We start from the raw sequence: 16,892 nt of genomic DNA, 5'->3' as shown, positions 1-16,892 counted from the left end.
GGTCCTCCCCTCTTCAAATCAGCTGCCAACTTGGACCAGCCACTTTCTGCCTCACTGACGGCTCTCGGTGGCATGCCAGCTGCCTTTGGAAGGTGCCAGCACCCCCTGATGCGGGATTATATGGACCTAATCCCCAAGCCTTACCCCCAGAGTGGCGGGATGCACATGTGGCTCAGCCAGCCAACCCCCAAGCAGATATTGTGCCTCAGCCTGCTCCTCACCAGTCCCCACTTCAGCCTGCTCTTCACCAGTCCGCACCTCGGCCTGTTCATACACGTTCTCGCCCTGGCCACCTACAGGACTTTGTCACTGCATTTCATGTTTGAAATTCTGTGAGGGGGGAGGAAATGTTATGTCTGACATTGGTGATAGGTACTCGATTGCCTTGGCCTGAGTACATGGAGTTTGATAGTGCTGTTATCATTGTATTGTGTATAGGTATTCGATTGCTTTTGCCTGGGAGTGTGGGTGTGGAGCAGCCATTAAAAAAGCAACATGAACTGAATTCTGCTTACGGTCTCTGGATTATCTTTGCAAACGCAACAGCCGCCTTCCAGGCTAGCGTGGTGATTACCTATAGTATCAGCCAATGTGTTTCATACACATGTATCCAACCGGTAAATGGTCAGCAAGGCTAGCACTCTCAATGAACAGAGGTGTCATTGATGGTAACCATGTGGTTACTCTGCAACTTGTCCTGCATATCATTATGTATGAAGTGTTTTGAAAGTGAGTGTGTGTTTAGGGTGTTGTCACTTCCTGCCAAATGTTCTGCACTGCTATCCTCTGGGAAGGGTGACCTGGACTGTCAAACAGGGGAAGACTCCTTGCCCCCACCTCATGCAGCAACACTTCCACTTCAGCCATCAAACTGGGTGCTTCACTGTTCCATCACTTGCTCAAAAACTTCCTGCCTCCACATTTACTGTTTAGCCCTTGCAGCCTTTCTGAAGGCTGAATATGCTTATAAAATACTTAAAGCTGTTGGAAAGGCTGCAACAATTTATGCCCATGTTTCACTATATCCCATGTTGAATTAAATTTTGATCACTTGAACGGTCACCACTACAGCCTAGTGGGAATGCATGGTTCTATATGCCTGTGACATTTTTCCACTTTTGGCAGAAAGTGCCAGCACTAAGGACTTCTGGGTCAGGTAAAGATTAAAGCCCCCTCTACTCTTGCCTAACCTCAGAAGAACCTTCATACATCAGTGCAATATTTTTCCCTTCCCTAAACTACCTGATTTATTACTTCTTTAATTGGAATTGCCAATTAGAACACAATTATGGATGGCTTTGTGCAGTGTATCCATAGCAACTCAGAATTCATCTAACGTGAAATGAGCAAAATTAGGGCAGTCACTAATAAATCCAAAATGTTATTCAAGTCACTCTGCATTTTAAATTGAGTTTGGTGCTCTTTCCCCTTCTAGCTGCCTCAGCCACTTCCCTTCCTTCCCCTAGCCCACTGAGTCATAGAGTCATAGAGTTATACAGCACAGAAAGAGGCCCTTCGGCCCATCGCGTCCGTGCCGGCCATCACGCTCTGTCTAATCTAATCCCATTTTCCAGCATTTAGTCCGTAGCCTTGTATGCTATGGCCTTTCAAGTGCTCATCCAAATGCTTCTTGAATGTTGTGAGGGTTCCTGCCTCTACCACCCTTTCAGGCAGTGAGTTCCAGATTCCAACCACCCTCTGGGTGAAAAAGTTTTTCCTCAAATCCCCTCAAACCTCCTGCCCCTTACCTTGAATCTATGCCCCCTTGTTATTGACCCCTCTATTAAGGGGAAAAGTTCCTTTCTATCGACCCTATCTATGCCCCTCATAATTTTGTACACCTCAATCAGGCCCCCCCTCAGCCTTCTCTGCTCCAAGGAAAACAACCCCAGCCTGTCCAGTCTTTCTTCATAGCTGAAGCGCTCCAGCCCAAGTAACATCCTGGTAAATCTCTTCTGCACCCTCTCCAAAGCAATCACATCCTTCCTATAGTGTGGCGACCAGAATTGCACACAGTACTCCAGCTGTGGCCTTACCAGCGTTTTGTACAGCTCCATCATAACCTCCCTGCTCTTATATTCTATACCTCGGCTAATGAAGGCAAGTATCCCATATGCCTTTTTAACCACCTTATCCACCTGTTCTGCTGCCTTCAGGGATCTATGTACATGCACACCAAGGTCCCTCTGATCCTCTGTCTTTCCTAGGGTCACTGGGCCAAACTTCCTCTAAGATTCCCCCCGCCCTAGCCCTGAACTCACATCCTTCTCCAGTTTCTCTCCGATCTCCCCTCATGAACTCTCTGCACTCATCTTGTCCATGAGACCCACTTCCTGCTCCCTCGACCCCATTCCCACCAAACTGCTCACCAACCAACTTCCTTTTCTGGCTCCCATGTTAGCTGACGTTAACAGTTCCCTCTCCTCGGGTACTGTCCCCCTCTCTCTCAAACCTGCCGTCATCACCCCTCTCCTCAAAAAACCAACCCTTGACCCCTCCATCCTTGCAAATTACCGCCCTATCTCCAACCTCCCTTTCCTCTCCAAAGTCCTTGAACGTGTTGTCGCCTCCCAAATCCGTGCCCATCTGTCCTGCATGTTTGAATCCCTCCAATCAGGTTTTCGCCCTACCACAGTTTCGAAACGGCTCTCAAAGTCACAAATGACATCCTTTGTGACTGTGACAAAGGTAAACTATCCCTCCTCGTCCTTCTTGACTTGTCTGCAGCCTTTAACACGGTTGACCACTCCATCCTCCTCCAACTCCTCTCCACCGTCGTTCAGCTGGGTGGGACTGTACTCGCCTGGTTCCATTCTTATCTATTTAATCGTAGCCAGAGAATCACCTGCAATGGCTTCTCTTCCCGCTCCCACATTGTTACCTCTGGTGTTCCCTGAGGATCTATCCTATTTCTCATCTACATGCTGCCCCTTGGTGACATCATCCGAAAACACAACATCAGTTTCCACATGTATGCTCTACCTCACCACCACTTCTCTCGACCCTCCACGGTCTCTAAATTGTCAGACTGCTTGTCCGACATCCAGTTCTGGATGAGCAGAAATGTTCTTCAATTAAGTATTGGGATGACCAAAGCCTTTGTTTTCGGTCCCCACCACAAACTCTGCTCCCTAGCCACTGACTCCATCCCTCTCCCTAACATCTGTCTGAGGCTGAACCACACTGTTTGCAACTTTGATGTCATATTTGACCCTGAAATGAGCTTCCAACCACATATCCGTGGCAAAACTAAGACTGCCTATTTCCACCTCCGTAACATCGCCTGTCTCCGCCCTTGCCTCAGCTCATCCGCTGCTGAAACCCTCATCCATGCCTTTGTTACATCTAGACTTGACTATTCCAATGCCCTCCTGGCTGGCCTCCCACATTCTAGCCTACGTAAACTTGAGGTGATCCAAAATTCAGCTGCCCGTTTCCTAACTCGCACCAAGTCCCGTTCACCCATCGCCCCCGTGCTCACTGACCTACATTGGCTCCCTGTTAAACAACAGCTCGATTTCAAAATTCTCATCCTTGTATTCAAATCCCTCCATGGCCTCGCCCCTCCCTATCTCTGTAATCTCCTCCAGCCCCACAACCCCCTGGGATTTCTGCACTCCTCAAATTCTGCCCTCTGGAGCATCCCTGATTATAATCACTCAACCATTGGTGGCCGTGACTTCTGTTGCCTAGGCCCTAAGCTCTGGAATTCCCTCCCTAAACATCTCTGCCTCTCTACCTCTCTTTCCTCTTTTAAGAAGCTCCTTAAAACCTATCTCTTTGACCAAGCTTTTGGTCACCTGCCCTAATTTCTCCTTAGATGGCTCAGTATCAAATTTGTTGTCTTATAATGCACCGCCTTGGGACGTTTTGCTATGTTAAAGGTGCTACATAAATACAAGTTGTTGTTGTTAGAGTATCGTCTCCCATGATGTTGCTTACAATAATTTAGAGTATAAAGTGTTTTCTAATCACAGAGATTTATACCATGTGATACACAATGAAATATTATATAATAAGTAACAAAATATTTACATTTTGATATCTCTTTCCTAATAGATGTAAAGGGACTGCCTTAGGAAGTTATCTGCTGCTAAAGCAAAGCTGTGTTTAATCTGGCCTGATCCTTTAAGACCATATAGTCTAATAGAACAGAAATCTGATCTTCAACACTCTGCAGGGATGTGCTTAAATAAGAACAACTTGAGATCATACAGCAAACAAATGCTTAGGAAGTTGTCAGTAAACACAAAAAATAACTTTTTTTAAGATGGTGCTTATTTGTTAGTAGGTTTTTAACCTGTTCAGTAGTGACTTGTTTTATTAATCTATTTGAGCTAATCAGATACAAATATGATGCATGTATCTTCCACGTGTGGCACTTTGAAATGCGATACTTGCTGGATGCATGACTTTTATTATATGCATATTTAGGTAGATGGGTACTCAGGGGGCAGGTTTGGTGTCTGTAGTTTTAATCAAGAGCTTTCACTACTGCTATGAATGCTGAGAGAGCCCTATCTCCATAGCAATCTCTTGCTGTCCAAGTGAATTGTTGGAATTTACTGGCATAGACCCGTGTGATCCTGGTCTCGAGGTGGGAGGGCAGGAGATCAAATTCTCGTGCGAGTCTCCCACTGAATGTGAGAGGGTTGGTGTGACCATCTAAATGAAAGTGAGAATTAAGAAAATGATCTAACCTGCCCTCTTAATGGAAGAACAGACTGTAGAACTATCAGTAAGGTAACATTTCCTGCAAATTGTTGACAAGATGGCCCTGATCTTACCTCCATGCAGGGGGAGGGGGTCGGGTGTGAACTTAGGAACGGGAAACCTGGAAGTATAAGTTGCCCGGCGGAGGGAGGTTAACAGGTAAGCTTGTTGAGCCTGGAGGAAACACTCCTGCTCCTCCTGGCCCACAAGCAGTGCTGTAAAGGCACTTACCTCATGGATTCAGACCTTCTCGCCTGCTTTCACCTGCCGGGTTTCCCGAGGCCAGGGAAACCCGGCTGACTGTGGTTAAAAATAGAATGATTGTTAAAATGAAGGCAGGCAGTCTCATTAAAATATTTAAATGACCAACCCGCCTCATGAGAGCAGATTGGTCATCCGCCCCGCATCCCGCCTCCGTGGGCGGGTTCGAGCAGCTTGGGTTCCTGTTTCAGAATTTTGATGTTTAACCTCCCACCCAAACCAAACCCACCCATTTTGGGGAGTTAAAATTACCTCCAATATCTCTAATTTGGTAGCTTTGTCTCAGCTCAATCTATTAAAAGTTATAAAAATAATTCTATGTAGCATGGTGCATTTCTTCTGTTTTTAAACATTATGGCCTAGAAATTCAGTTGTTTGCGCCAGCCGCTAGCGCCTTAGGAGGAGGAGAAGTGGGGCGCTAAGCGGCTAGCGCCCGCATGATCTGCACCTCTCGTGAAATTCAGTTAAGATTTAGCGGCGGTGCAAAACCATAGCGCGCTCAGCTGCGCGTGCAGATCCTGACGTAATTTCATGGTGCAACGCCCTTTGTGCGCCCCGAACCGGAAATTCAGTTGCGCCGGCCTATTGTGCACCTGGCGCCCCCCGCGACAGGTAGAGGGGAAAGCTTCCCAGTCGCTGCGGGGCGCTAATTAAAGGGGACTCCTCCTGCAGTATAAATGGCAGCCTTTTTGCTCCGCTCCTTCTTTGTGAGAGACGGATATTTGGAGAGAGACAAAGGGAGAGAGCTTTCTGGTTTGGCTGAACAATCGCACAGGTACTTGTGGCTTCAGGCCAGAGCTTTGCACTTGGATTTAACTTTCAGTGCCATAGCATTGATTCGATACATCTAATGGGGGCTGCAATGGGTGGAGACGTTGGCTTACTGCATTGCATTCAAAGGGCTCAGAGACGCCATGAGAGAGTGCCAGTCATGGCCAGACGGAGAAGGGCCAACAGGCATCGGCACAGGAGGCCTTACCCACCCAGGGTATACCGCCAGCAGTTCTCATATCTGAATATGTCTGAGGAGCAGTGTGTTCGGAGGCTGCGATTCAGAAGGGAGGTGGTCACTGAGATCTACCACCTGCTTTGCAGAGATCTGCAGCCACAGCTGAGGAGCAGGACATCTCTGTCGGTGGCAGTGAAGGTGACGGTGGCTCTCAACTTCTATGCCAACATCTCCCAGTTCGCGGTACGTTGCTGCATCCGCCAGGTGACCAATGCCCTTTTCAGAAGGAGACGTCAGTACATCTCTGTAGTGTATGTAACGTTCCACCTTTAAGAGAACTATTTTAAGGGTTGCACTACTTTATCTTGGCTACTGTAATACCGGTGGTGACCACACCGGTATATAAGTGCTGTGTAAGGATTTATTGGGCAGATTCGCCCTGACCTTCGAATAGTAAAGTCCTGTTAAAGTTACTCTTGTAGTCTGTGTATTAATTCACCATATAACCCACAGACTTTACAGTGGCGACGAGTTCGATCTTACCCTGCGGCAGCGATACATCCGAAGCAGTTAACGAGCGTCGAGAGGAGGCACCCGCCCTCGTCATTCTGCTGAGAGAAGACTCGAGTCTGCAGAGCAAGGAAGAAGGAAGAATTCAGACACGATGCCTTCCATCAGCAACAGGCAGTGATCGTCCCTTCTGCCACGGTGGTGAGTGAGCCGATCAGCCACGAGAAGCAAGTCGGCCACGTTGACTGTGAGTAGGGGGAAAATAAAAAAAAAAGGAACGGAGGAAGGGCGGTGAACTCGACCACGGTCGGGGGGGAAAGGAGCCGGACAGAAGTCGGGCCCAGAGGCGCTGAGACTGGGGCAGCGTGGGGCACGGAAGCCGCGGTGCAAGCGGGAACGCAGCCGGTGTGAGAGACCGGGCTACCAGCGGGAACGCAGCCGGTGTGAGAGACCGGGCTACAAGCGGGCTGGGAGACGCAACAGCGTCGTGAGACAGCTCGACCGCGACCGGCGAAAGGCCGGGCAGCTACCGAGGCCGCGAGGCGCTGCGACCGGGATCGTAAGGTGCGGGAAGAAATAAAAATAAGAAACCGCGGAGAACTCAGCCGCAGCCGGGGGAGGAAAGGACCGGATTGCGAGAGGGCTGGGAGGCGCGATTGGAAGCCGCTGAGGGAGAGACAGAGCCCAAGTGAGCGGGAGAGACAGAGCCGAGCGAAGGAGACCGAGGAGATTCAGCCAGCGGCTGGAACTGTTCGCCGTCAACGGGTTGTCCCCAGCGCCGGTTGCCCTGCCGAGAAAAGGAAACAAAGAACGCACTGAAGCCGGCGCGCAGGCTGCGAACCCCGAAAGCCAGCGGTCGTCGCCCGAGGGAAAAGCTTACCCCTCCCGCCAGTAGGCGGAGAAGAAGACAGGAGCGGGAAACCGCCATTTTGAAAGTGGGCGGGGAAGAAGACAAGCGCGGGAAACCGCCATTTTTGGAAAAAAAATGTTAAAGAAAAATTTCGTTGTTGTTTCTCAGGAAGATTGTGAAGATGCCTAAGCGTGGCAACATCAACGAATTCGATTCTGATGTGGAAGATTGGACCACGTATGTAGAACGCATCGAGATATATTGTAAGGTCAATAAGATAGCAAATTATGATAAAGCTCTAACCTTACTAAACTCAATGGGTGCGAAGACATACGGGTTATTGAAGCATCTTCTATCACCAGCTAAACCGGCGGATCAGTCTTTCGCTAATATTGTTGCTGTCCTGAAGGATCATGTGAACCCCACACCGCTGATGTTAGCGGAACGAGCTAAATTTTACGGGAGAACGCAACTAAAGGAGGAAAGCAATGCGGAGTACCTGGTTGAACTGCGTAGGCTAGCAAAATACTGTCAGTTTGGGGTAAATCTGACAGAGGCACTGAGAGACAAGTTCGTGTGCGGGATGTCGAAGGAAGGAACACAAAAGCGACTGCTCAAAGAGAACGATCTTACACTTGATAAGGCTGTCCTTATTGCAGCATCGCACGAAGCCGCAGCGAGAGGCACGGCGGAAATGCAGCTGAAGACAGCGGTACTCAGTGTGGATCAAATGACTTCGGGTACAACGAAATGTTACCGTTGTGGGAAGACAACACACAACCAGAACCAATGCTGGTTTAAAAACCAGGAATGTAGAAAATGTGGCAAACTTGGTCACATAGCTAAAGTATGCCGGTCAGGAAAGAAGACCAGCGACAATAAGTCACCGCAGAAGAAGTACAGAAAGGTACATAAGGTGACTGTGAAGAGTCCAGATGAACTGAATTCGGATTCAGACCCCAACAGCAAGGAACTGGGTAGTCGGAGGATTCACAATGTGAGTAAAGAAGCTGACCGACAAACTATCTGGGTCACACTGCAGATTGCAAAAGTCCAAGTGAAGATGGAAGTGGACACCAGATCGGCGTTGACGGTCATGAATAAACAAGATTACAAAAAGTTATTCAAACATATTCCCCTACAGGATACGGAGATAGTATTGCAGACATACACGGGGCATAAAGTATACCCCATCGGAAAGATAAAAGTCAAGGTGAGACACAAGGGCAAAGATCGCCAAGGAATGGACTTATATGTACTACCCGAGGGAGGTCCACCACTTCTGGGACGGGAGTGGATCAGGAAAATAAAGATAGACTGGCACTCACTAAACACAATGACGGTAGATTTCGGAAAGAAAGATGTCAAACCTGAACGGTTGTCCAGAATATTGGACGAGGCTAAAGAGGTATTCCAGCAGGGACTGGGAACACTGAGAGGAATTAAGGCAAAAATCAAGATTGCAGAACATGCAAGCCCAAAATTTTTCAAAGCCAGATCGGTACCTTATGCGATACGACCTGCTGTGGAGGCAGAACTGGAAGAGCTTGAACGTGCAGGGGTACTGTCGAAGGTGGACTGGAGTGAGTGGGCCACGCCCATTGTTCCCGTCATGAAGTCTTCATCAAGTAACAAGCCAGGGGGACCGGGGAAGGTCAGCATCTGCGGAGACTTCAAGATCACAGTTAATCCGGTGCTTCACACGGTACAATACCCGCTTCCGCGGATTGAGGATATCTTTGCTTCATTGTCTGGCGGGAAACACTTCACCAAGATAGACCTGGCACAAACATATTTACAGATGGAGGTCGAGGAAGAGTCACGCCAGTATCTCACAATCAACACGCACAGAGGCTTGTATCGATATAATAGACTGGTTTTTGGAGTAGCTTCGGCTCCAGCAATTTGGCAGAGGGCCATGGAGCAGGTCTTACAGGGTATTCCAAGCACTCAGTGTTACTTGGACGATATCCTGATTACAGGAGAAGACGAGGAGGAACACCTCACAAATTTGAAACTGGTGCTTACCAGGTTGAAGGAATATGGCCTTCGAGTTAATCGCCAGAAGTGTGAGTTCTTCCAGAAACGGATCTCGTACTGCGGTCATGTCATTGACCAAGAGGGGCTGCACAAGTCACCTGACAAGATCGAAGTGGTCGTGAAGGCCCCCGCTCCGGAAAATGTATCACAGTTGAGGTCGTTTCTGGGGTTGATTAATTATTACCATAAGTTTCTGCCAAATCTATCCACGGTGCTGCATCCGCTGAATGCTCTGTTGCGGAAAGAAGTACCATGGAAGTGGAGCGAGGACTGTAAGAAGGCCTTTCGCAGAAGCAAGGCGTTGATTACCTCTGAGGAAGTGTTGGCTCACTTCAACCCAACGCTACCTCTTCGTCTAGCTTGTGATGCTTCCCCTTATGGTATTGGAGCTGTACTCTCACACAAGTTACCAAATGGCTCGGAAAGGCCAGTCGCATTTGCGTCCCGATCATTGACCTCCGCTGAGCGAAATTATGCTCAGATAGATAGGAAGGCTCTTAGCCTTGTGTGGGGAGTAAAGAAATTCAATCATTACCTGCAGGGCAAGTAGTTTACATTGCTGACAGACCACCAGCCGTTGGTGTCCATATTCAACCCTAACCAGGCCGTTTCCACTATGACAGCACAAAGGCTACAGAGGTGGTCCGTTCTACTAGGGGCACACCAATATGACATCGAATACAAAAGGTCCAAACAGCATGGAAATGCTGATGGGTTATCGCGCCTACCGTTGCCAGTGGAAGAAGAGGCGACTACAGTGGACCCAGTGGAGATGTTCCACTCAACCATAATGGAATGTCTACCAGTAACAAATTCCATGATCGAAAAGGAAACAAGAAATGACCCGACTCTCTCACGAGTCTACGATTTAACGGTGGAGGGATGGCCAGTACATGGCGAACCAATGCTGCCAGCATTTTCGCACAGAAGAGAACAGCTGTCAGTGTGCCGAGGAACCTTGATGTGTGGATCTAGAGTGGTGATTCCACCCAAACTCCAGCAGAAAGTACTAAAGGAGCTTCACGAGGGGCATCTGGGTGGAGTGAAAATGAAGAATCTAGCCAGAGCATTTGTGTGGTGGCCAGGTATTGATGGAGACATCGAAGAAATAACCAAGAGCTGTCTAGGATGCCAGAAGGTCCAAAACGCACCACCACAAGCTCCTCTGCATCCATGGGAGTGGCCCTCATCTCCATGGCAAAGGGTACATATCGACTTTGCTGGTCCATTTATGGACTCAATGGGCCAGAAATTCACGGCCAGAAGCGTGAGTACGGTCGGGGTACTCACGCATCTGGCCGTTGGAAATGCCGGCGTTCAGCAGGAACAGCGCATGCGGGGAACGCCGGCATTTCCAGACCCGAGGTCTATTCACAGCGCGTGCGACTGCACAGGCAGCGCTTGCGCAGTGAACTTTGTGGATTTCAATGATGGATTCAGTGAGGGTAAGTCCTTAGAAGTTACACTTGAAAAAAGCAAGTGTAAAGTTGTTCATTGGCTGCGGAGGAAGATATATTTTATCGTGGAGCTTCTGAAATGCAATATTTTTGTTTGGGAAAGGGAGGGAAGTTATTTTAAGAAATTTTAAGTAAGTTTTAAAGTTAAAATTTTTTTTTTTTTTTTTTAAAAAGGGTTTTCAGAACGGTAGGTAGAAGGAGCAATTGTGGCTGTGTGAATGGAATGTGAGAATGAGTTATGTATGTATGTCCACATATATTCCTTTACGTATATGTATGTATATGTTTTATATTCCTTTACTAATGTGTATGAATGTATGTTTTTAATTATGATTTTCCAATAAGTTACTTTCTCTGAAAGTCATAATTAAATAATACATTCATACACATAAGTAAAGGAATATATACATAACACGCAAAGGAATATATACAGACATACATACTTTCAGAAGCTCCACGATAATAAATATCTTCCTCCGCAGCTTCTGGAGCAACTGTACCCATGCTTTTTTCATGTGTAAGTTGTAATGACTTGACCTCACTGAAAGCATTAATGAAAGTGGCGAATTATACTGCGCACGCGCTGCCTGTGCAGTCGCACGCGTTCTGCCTCTGAACCCCTTCGTTCAGAGGACAGGAAATGACGGTTTTCCCCACATGCACTGTGCATGCTGAAAACCGGCATTTCATCCAGCCAGATGCGTAAGTACCCCGACCGTACTCGCGCATTTGGAAGGGAATTACTGGGCCAACATTTTACATGTCAATAAAATGAAAAATTTAACAATTGCACGACTTGCCCCCTCGCATCTGCGACTGAGGGTCCAAGGAGGTGCATTGCGCAAGAGGTCATCATCGTACGTATCCTCACACTGTTCCCTTTGGGGAACTGTATGAAGTGGTGGAAGGATTTATGGCCGTGATTAACGCTCATTCCATGACCGTAACCATCTTTGAACCAGCCATTAGGGTGGTTAGTCCTATGGCGGGAGGGTTTTACGGGCTCCCACAACCCATCTGAGGGGGGGGGGGGGGCCACCAACACCCACGGACGCAAGTATCCCGCTGGATGTCCACCCAGAATTTAAAGTTGGAGCTCCGACTCCACTTGCCGGGACTGTCTGGAGTGGGGTTCAAAACCGTACTCCTTCTGGCCCAGCGGCGGGGATGCTTACTGCTACGCAAAAGGCCCACTCCGCACAAAAGGTGACACCCATACGTTTCCTGCGCCTTTTCCCTCCCCGTGACTGGAGCCCTATGCTGCCATTTCATGTTGCTAATCGGATTGGGCCTTTGTCATAGCGGTAGGATCCTCGCCGCTGGGCCAGATTAGGGTAGGGTTTCGAACCCCGCTCCAGACAGTCCCGGCAAGTGGAGTCGGAGCTCCGGCTCTAAATTCTGCGTTGACATCCAGTGGGATATTTGCGTCCGTGGGTGTGGGTGGCCCCCCCTCCTTGTATAGCTTGTGGGAGCCCGTAAAACCCTCCCGCCATAGGACTAACCGCCCTAATGGCTGGTTCAAAGATGGTTACGGTCACGGAATGAGCGTTAATCATGGCCATAAATCCTTCCACCACTTCATACAGTTCCCCAAAGGGAACAGTGTGAAGACACGTATGACGACGACATTGCTAAATAAATAAATGGAATTAAAAAAATTCTTTTAGGGCTTTTAAAAGTCTTTAAATTGCTTTAATCTGTTTAAAACTACTTCAGATTCTTCAAAATAATGTAAACATTTTAAAAAGTTTATGAAAGTTACCAAAATCTTCAAAAAACTTCCAAAAACCTATTTAAACTGCTGCTTTGCATGTAAAAATGCTTAGCAGCTTGACAGAAACATTGGGGGCATGTCCAGTGAAACTGAGACCTCAAGGGGCGTGTCTCACTTGCACTGCACGCTCCTGGCTTCGCGATGGCTGCACTCCTGGGCGGCGTGACGTCATACGCTGCCCGGGATTCTTCTTTCTGTTTCAGCAAGTGCAGGCGTCCCTGGAGCTGATCGGCAGTAGCGCGGGGTAAGTGCAAAAATGGGGCTGCAAGCCCCGTTCAGCAATTTCTGGCCCAATGTTTTTAATCGCGGTGGATGCACACTCCAAGTGGCCGGAGGTAATAAAAATGTCCTCCACCACCACGGAAAAAACCATCACAGTATTAAGGACCATATTTGCCAGGAATGGGCTGCCGGAACAGATCTGTTCTGATAATGGACCGCAATTTGTGTCCGAAGAATTCGGGAAGTTCTTAAAAAGCAATGGGGTCAAGCACTATACGTCCGCCCCATACCATCCCGCCACCAATGGATTAGCTGAAAGGTTTGTCCAGACCTTCAAGAAGGCCATAAAGGCCATGGGTAATGAAGACATAAATCTACAACATAAGGTAAATAACTTCTTGTTGGTGTACAGGAATGCGACACATGCGGTCACAAACCAAACTCCCGCCATGATGTTTTTCAATAGAAGAATAAGATGCCGGCTGGATTTGATTAAGCCAAACGTCAGAAGGGACGTAGAGAACCGGCAATTTCAAGGCATGAATGAAAGGCCAACTAGATCCTTTCAGATAGGTCAACAAGTTTTGGCCCGGGACTACCGTACTGAGAAATGGTAGCCGGGAACTATTGGAAAAAGGCTAGGACCGTTGATGTATACCGTGGACATTGGTGAAAGCATAATAAGGCGCCATGTTGACCAGATCATAGAATCATCCACAAAGGCCCAACCTACTCCACAACTCTATACGTCTAATGTTGAAGCAGAGATACCCAGAGCATCTACCTCCGATCCGGTAATACTGGAATCTGATGAACCTGAAACGGTCCTTCAAGCCGAATCGACCTTGCCAGAAGAACCAACTACACCACCGAAAACGACTACACCACCGAGGCGTTATCCGGACAGAGTCCGGAAGCCTCCAGAGAGACTGAATCTGTGAACTGTTTCACATAAAGTTGTATATATGTTAAGATGTTATATTAATGGGAATATGTATATATTGTTAACCTAAAAAGGGAGGATTGTAGTGTATGTAACGTTCCACCTTTAAGAGAGCTATTTTAAGGGTTGCACTACTTTATCTTGGCTACTGTATACTGTAATACCGGTGGTGACCACACCGGTATATAAGTGCTGTGTAAGGATTTATTGGGCAGATTCGCCCTGACCTTTGAATAGTAAAGTCCTGTTAAAGTAACTCTTGTAGTCTGTGTATTAATTCACCATATAACCCACAGACTTTACAATCTCCTTCCCCATGACCCTGGACAAGCAGCAAGAGCGTGCAATGGGATTTGGAAGAATAGCAGGCTTCCCCATGGTCCAGGGCGTAGAACTGATGAACCAGCAATGGTCAGGTCTTGCTTCAGGGCGGCAGTGTGCAGGGCATGGCAGCCAAACAAGTCCACCCTCCCCCTTTAAGAGCTGACCGGCGCCAGCGTGTCTGCCTTCATTCAGAAACTCGCCGCACCTGCGCTGCGCCCGCCCTCGGTGTTAGCGCCCCAGATCGCCGGCTTAGCGCCTAATGATAGTCGTGCATCGCCTGCTTTAGCGCAGCAGCAACCTCTTGGGGCGATGCAACTGAATATCGGCGAAGGTGGCGCTAAGTTGCGCTGGGCGCAAAATTTTGCGAACGCCCGGCTGTAGCGCCCCAAACGTGGCTATACTGAATTTCTAGGCCTATATTTTTAATTAAATAGAGGTAGTGTGATTGACAATAGAATATTATGGCTTTCATGCATTGCCTTTGTATGCTATTAGCCTGTCTTGTTTGTTTTTGATTTTTACCAGTACATTTATTTTGTGTTCGTTTTTTATATAAGCAACTGAATGTTCAGTGATTTAATAAAACATATTATCAATTCTAGGTGAAGAGGAGGATAACAAACCAAGAGTAAGTATCAACATATTTTTGTGTGCTTTTCCCATTTATAATTCTTTTGTCAACTGATATTTACAGCATGCAATTCCTTTTCACTTCTCTCTTTTATGCAGTTGATTAAAGGGGGACTGTCTTTGTGAAAGTGCTTGGTGAACCATTTCATTTGCTTATGAATGTACGATTCAATGAAGCAGACCATGCCATAACAATCCACTGCATTTCTTGCACATTATAAGGAGTGTGATGGAATACTCTCCACTTGCTTGGATGAGTACAGCTCCAACAACACTCAAGAAGCTCGACACCATCCAGGACAAAGCAGCCCGCTTGATTGGCACCCCATCCACCACCTTAAACATTCACTCCCTCCACCACCGGCGTACCGTGGCTGCAGTGTGTACCATCTATAAGATGCACTGCAGCAACTCACCAAGGCTTCTTCGGCAGCACCTCCCAAACCCGCGACCTCTTCCACCTAGAAGGACAAGGGCAGCTGGCGCATGGGAACACCACCACCTCCAAGTTCCCCTCCAAGTCACACACCATCCTGACTTAGAAGTATACCACCAATCCTTCATCGTCACTGGGTCAAAATCCTGGAACTCCCTACCTAACAGCACTGTGAGGGTATCATCACCTCACGGACTGCAGCAGTTCAAGAAGGCGGCTCACCACCACCTTCTCAAGGGCAACTAGGGATGGGCAATAAATGCTGGCTTTGCCAGCGACGACCAGATCCCATAAGCGAATTAAAAAATATATATAATTGCGATAAGATTCCCTCCATAAGCCAAATAAAAACAGGAAATGCTGGAAACACTCAGCAGGTCAGGCAACATCTGTGGAAAAAGGAAGATAGGGTGTTCTGACAAAAGGTCATCAACCTGAACCCTTCCCCTTTCCACAGATGCTGCCTGACCCACTGAGTGGTTCCAGCATTTTCGGTTTTTATTTCAGATTTCCAGCATCTGCAGTAGTTTGCTTTAAGTTTTGCCAAATGCTTTTTCATGAAGACAGTGTCCTTTAACTGACTCAGGGAGGGAGAGCGAAACAGATAAACACAAAACCACTTTATAATGATATTTCTGACAAATACTATTTGGAATTATTAACATTAATAAAAATATCAAACTGAAAAACAAACAAGCAAATTAAATAGATTCCTCAAAAATACTCTTCAGGAATGATTCCACCAGTAAGCTGGTAGTTGAGTTGCAGAATCATTGATTTTTATTTCACTTTTATTTTCCTTTTCTCTGGTGATGTCAGCGGTGGTGTTTACATGGACAGGAAATCAGGTTTTATTTGGATATATTTAATATATTCAGCAACCAGCAGCTAATAAAACGAAATAAATTTGATCATGCTCTTGTCATGAGCTGCAGACTTTGGTCTGCCACAGCATGGCGCTGCAGTAATGAAATTATTTGATTCTAGAATTGTACATGATAGCTTTCTATTGATGTCATTAAAATACTGAAGCGTTTAAGTTTAGAATATACATCAGCTAGTTCTAAGACCCAGATCATAAAAAACTGAAAGTGATAGATTATTTAATGTGCAGTGCTCACCTTGCTCCCTTGCTCATGTGTGTTTCTTTACAATGTATTAAATGTTGCATCTTTATCTTAGAAATTAATAAATTATAATAAATTCAAAGATGTATTTTATTAATTTGGCAACCGTTCCATTCTGTTCCACATAAACCTCTTGTTCAGAGTCAAGTAAATTCCTCTGAAGAAAGGTTTAAAGGATTACATCTAAACAGGAAGTTACTGATTGTACAGATGTCATGATATAAAAGGAGCCGAAATATGCCACTAGAGTGAGACCAATATAAATCCACTTTTCAATACCACAGTCTCTTAGCTTGTTGGGGAGTGGGGGAGAGGGGGTTAAATACCTATGCCATGAGGTAAATTGTGTATTTATGCACCCTCTCCTACTGCAAATTGAGTATTCACTCTCAATGATGTTGCTATGGGGCGATGTCAAGCAAAGGTAAACTGCTTTCCATAGGGATTATGCTAATCAAATTATCTCCATCTCCTATTTACTGGCTGCAAAGCAGCATTGGTAGAGGCATGGGAGTAGGTCTCCTTCCCACCTTCTAGTTCAGGGTATGATCTGTGAGATAGGGAGATCTAAAGAAGAGAAACAAAAAGAATATGTATAGTACAAATACGTTCTCAATAAAGAATAGCTAACTGCTGCCAGTGTGCTGACTTTATTT

General features: G+C 46.8%; 1 protein-coding gene across 1 annotated transcript in view; it reads left to right on the top strand.

The window, feature by feature from the left end:
- The window catches only part of LOC147107518 (uncharacterized), a 75,398-nt gene that overhangs the window by 52,145 nt on the left and 6,361 nt on the right, over positions 1 to 16,892 (top strand). The window contains exon 3 of the mRNA XM_086006592.1: positions 14,646 to 14,671. Within this exon, the coding sequence (XP_085862718.1) occupies positions 14,646 to 14,671 (26 nt within the window). The remainder of the gene's footprint in view (positions 1 to 14,645; positions 14,672 to 16,892) is intronic.

Source organism: Somniosus microcephalus, chromosome 14 (genome assembly GCF_052327205.1).
Source record: "Somniosus microcephalus isolate GS21.2 chromosome 14, FLI_Smic_1.0, whole genome shotgun sequence".
NCBI classification, from domain to species: Eukaryota; Metazoa; Chordata; class Chondrichthyes; order Squaliformes; family Somniosidae; genus Somniosus; species Somniosus microcephalus.
This window is presented reverse-complemented; position numbering and strand designations above follow the sequence as displayed.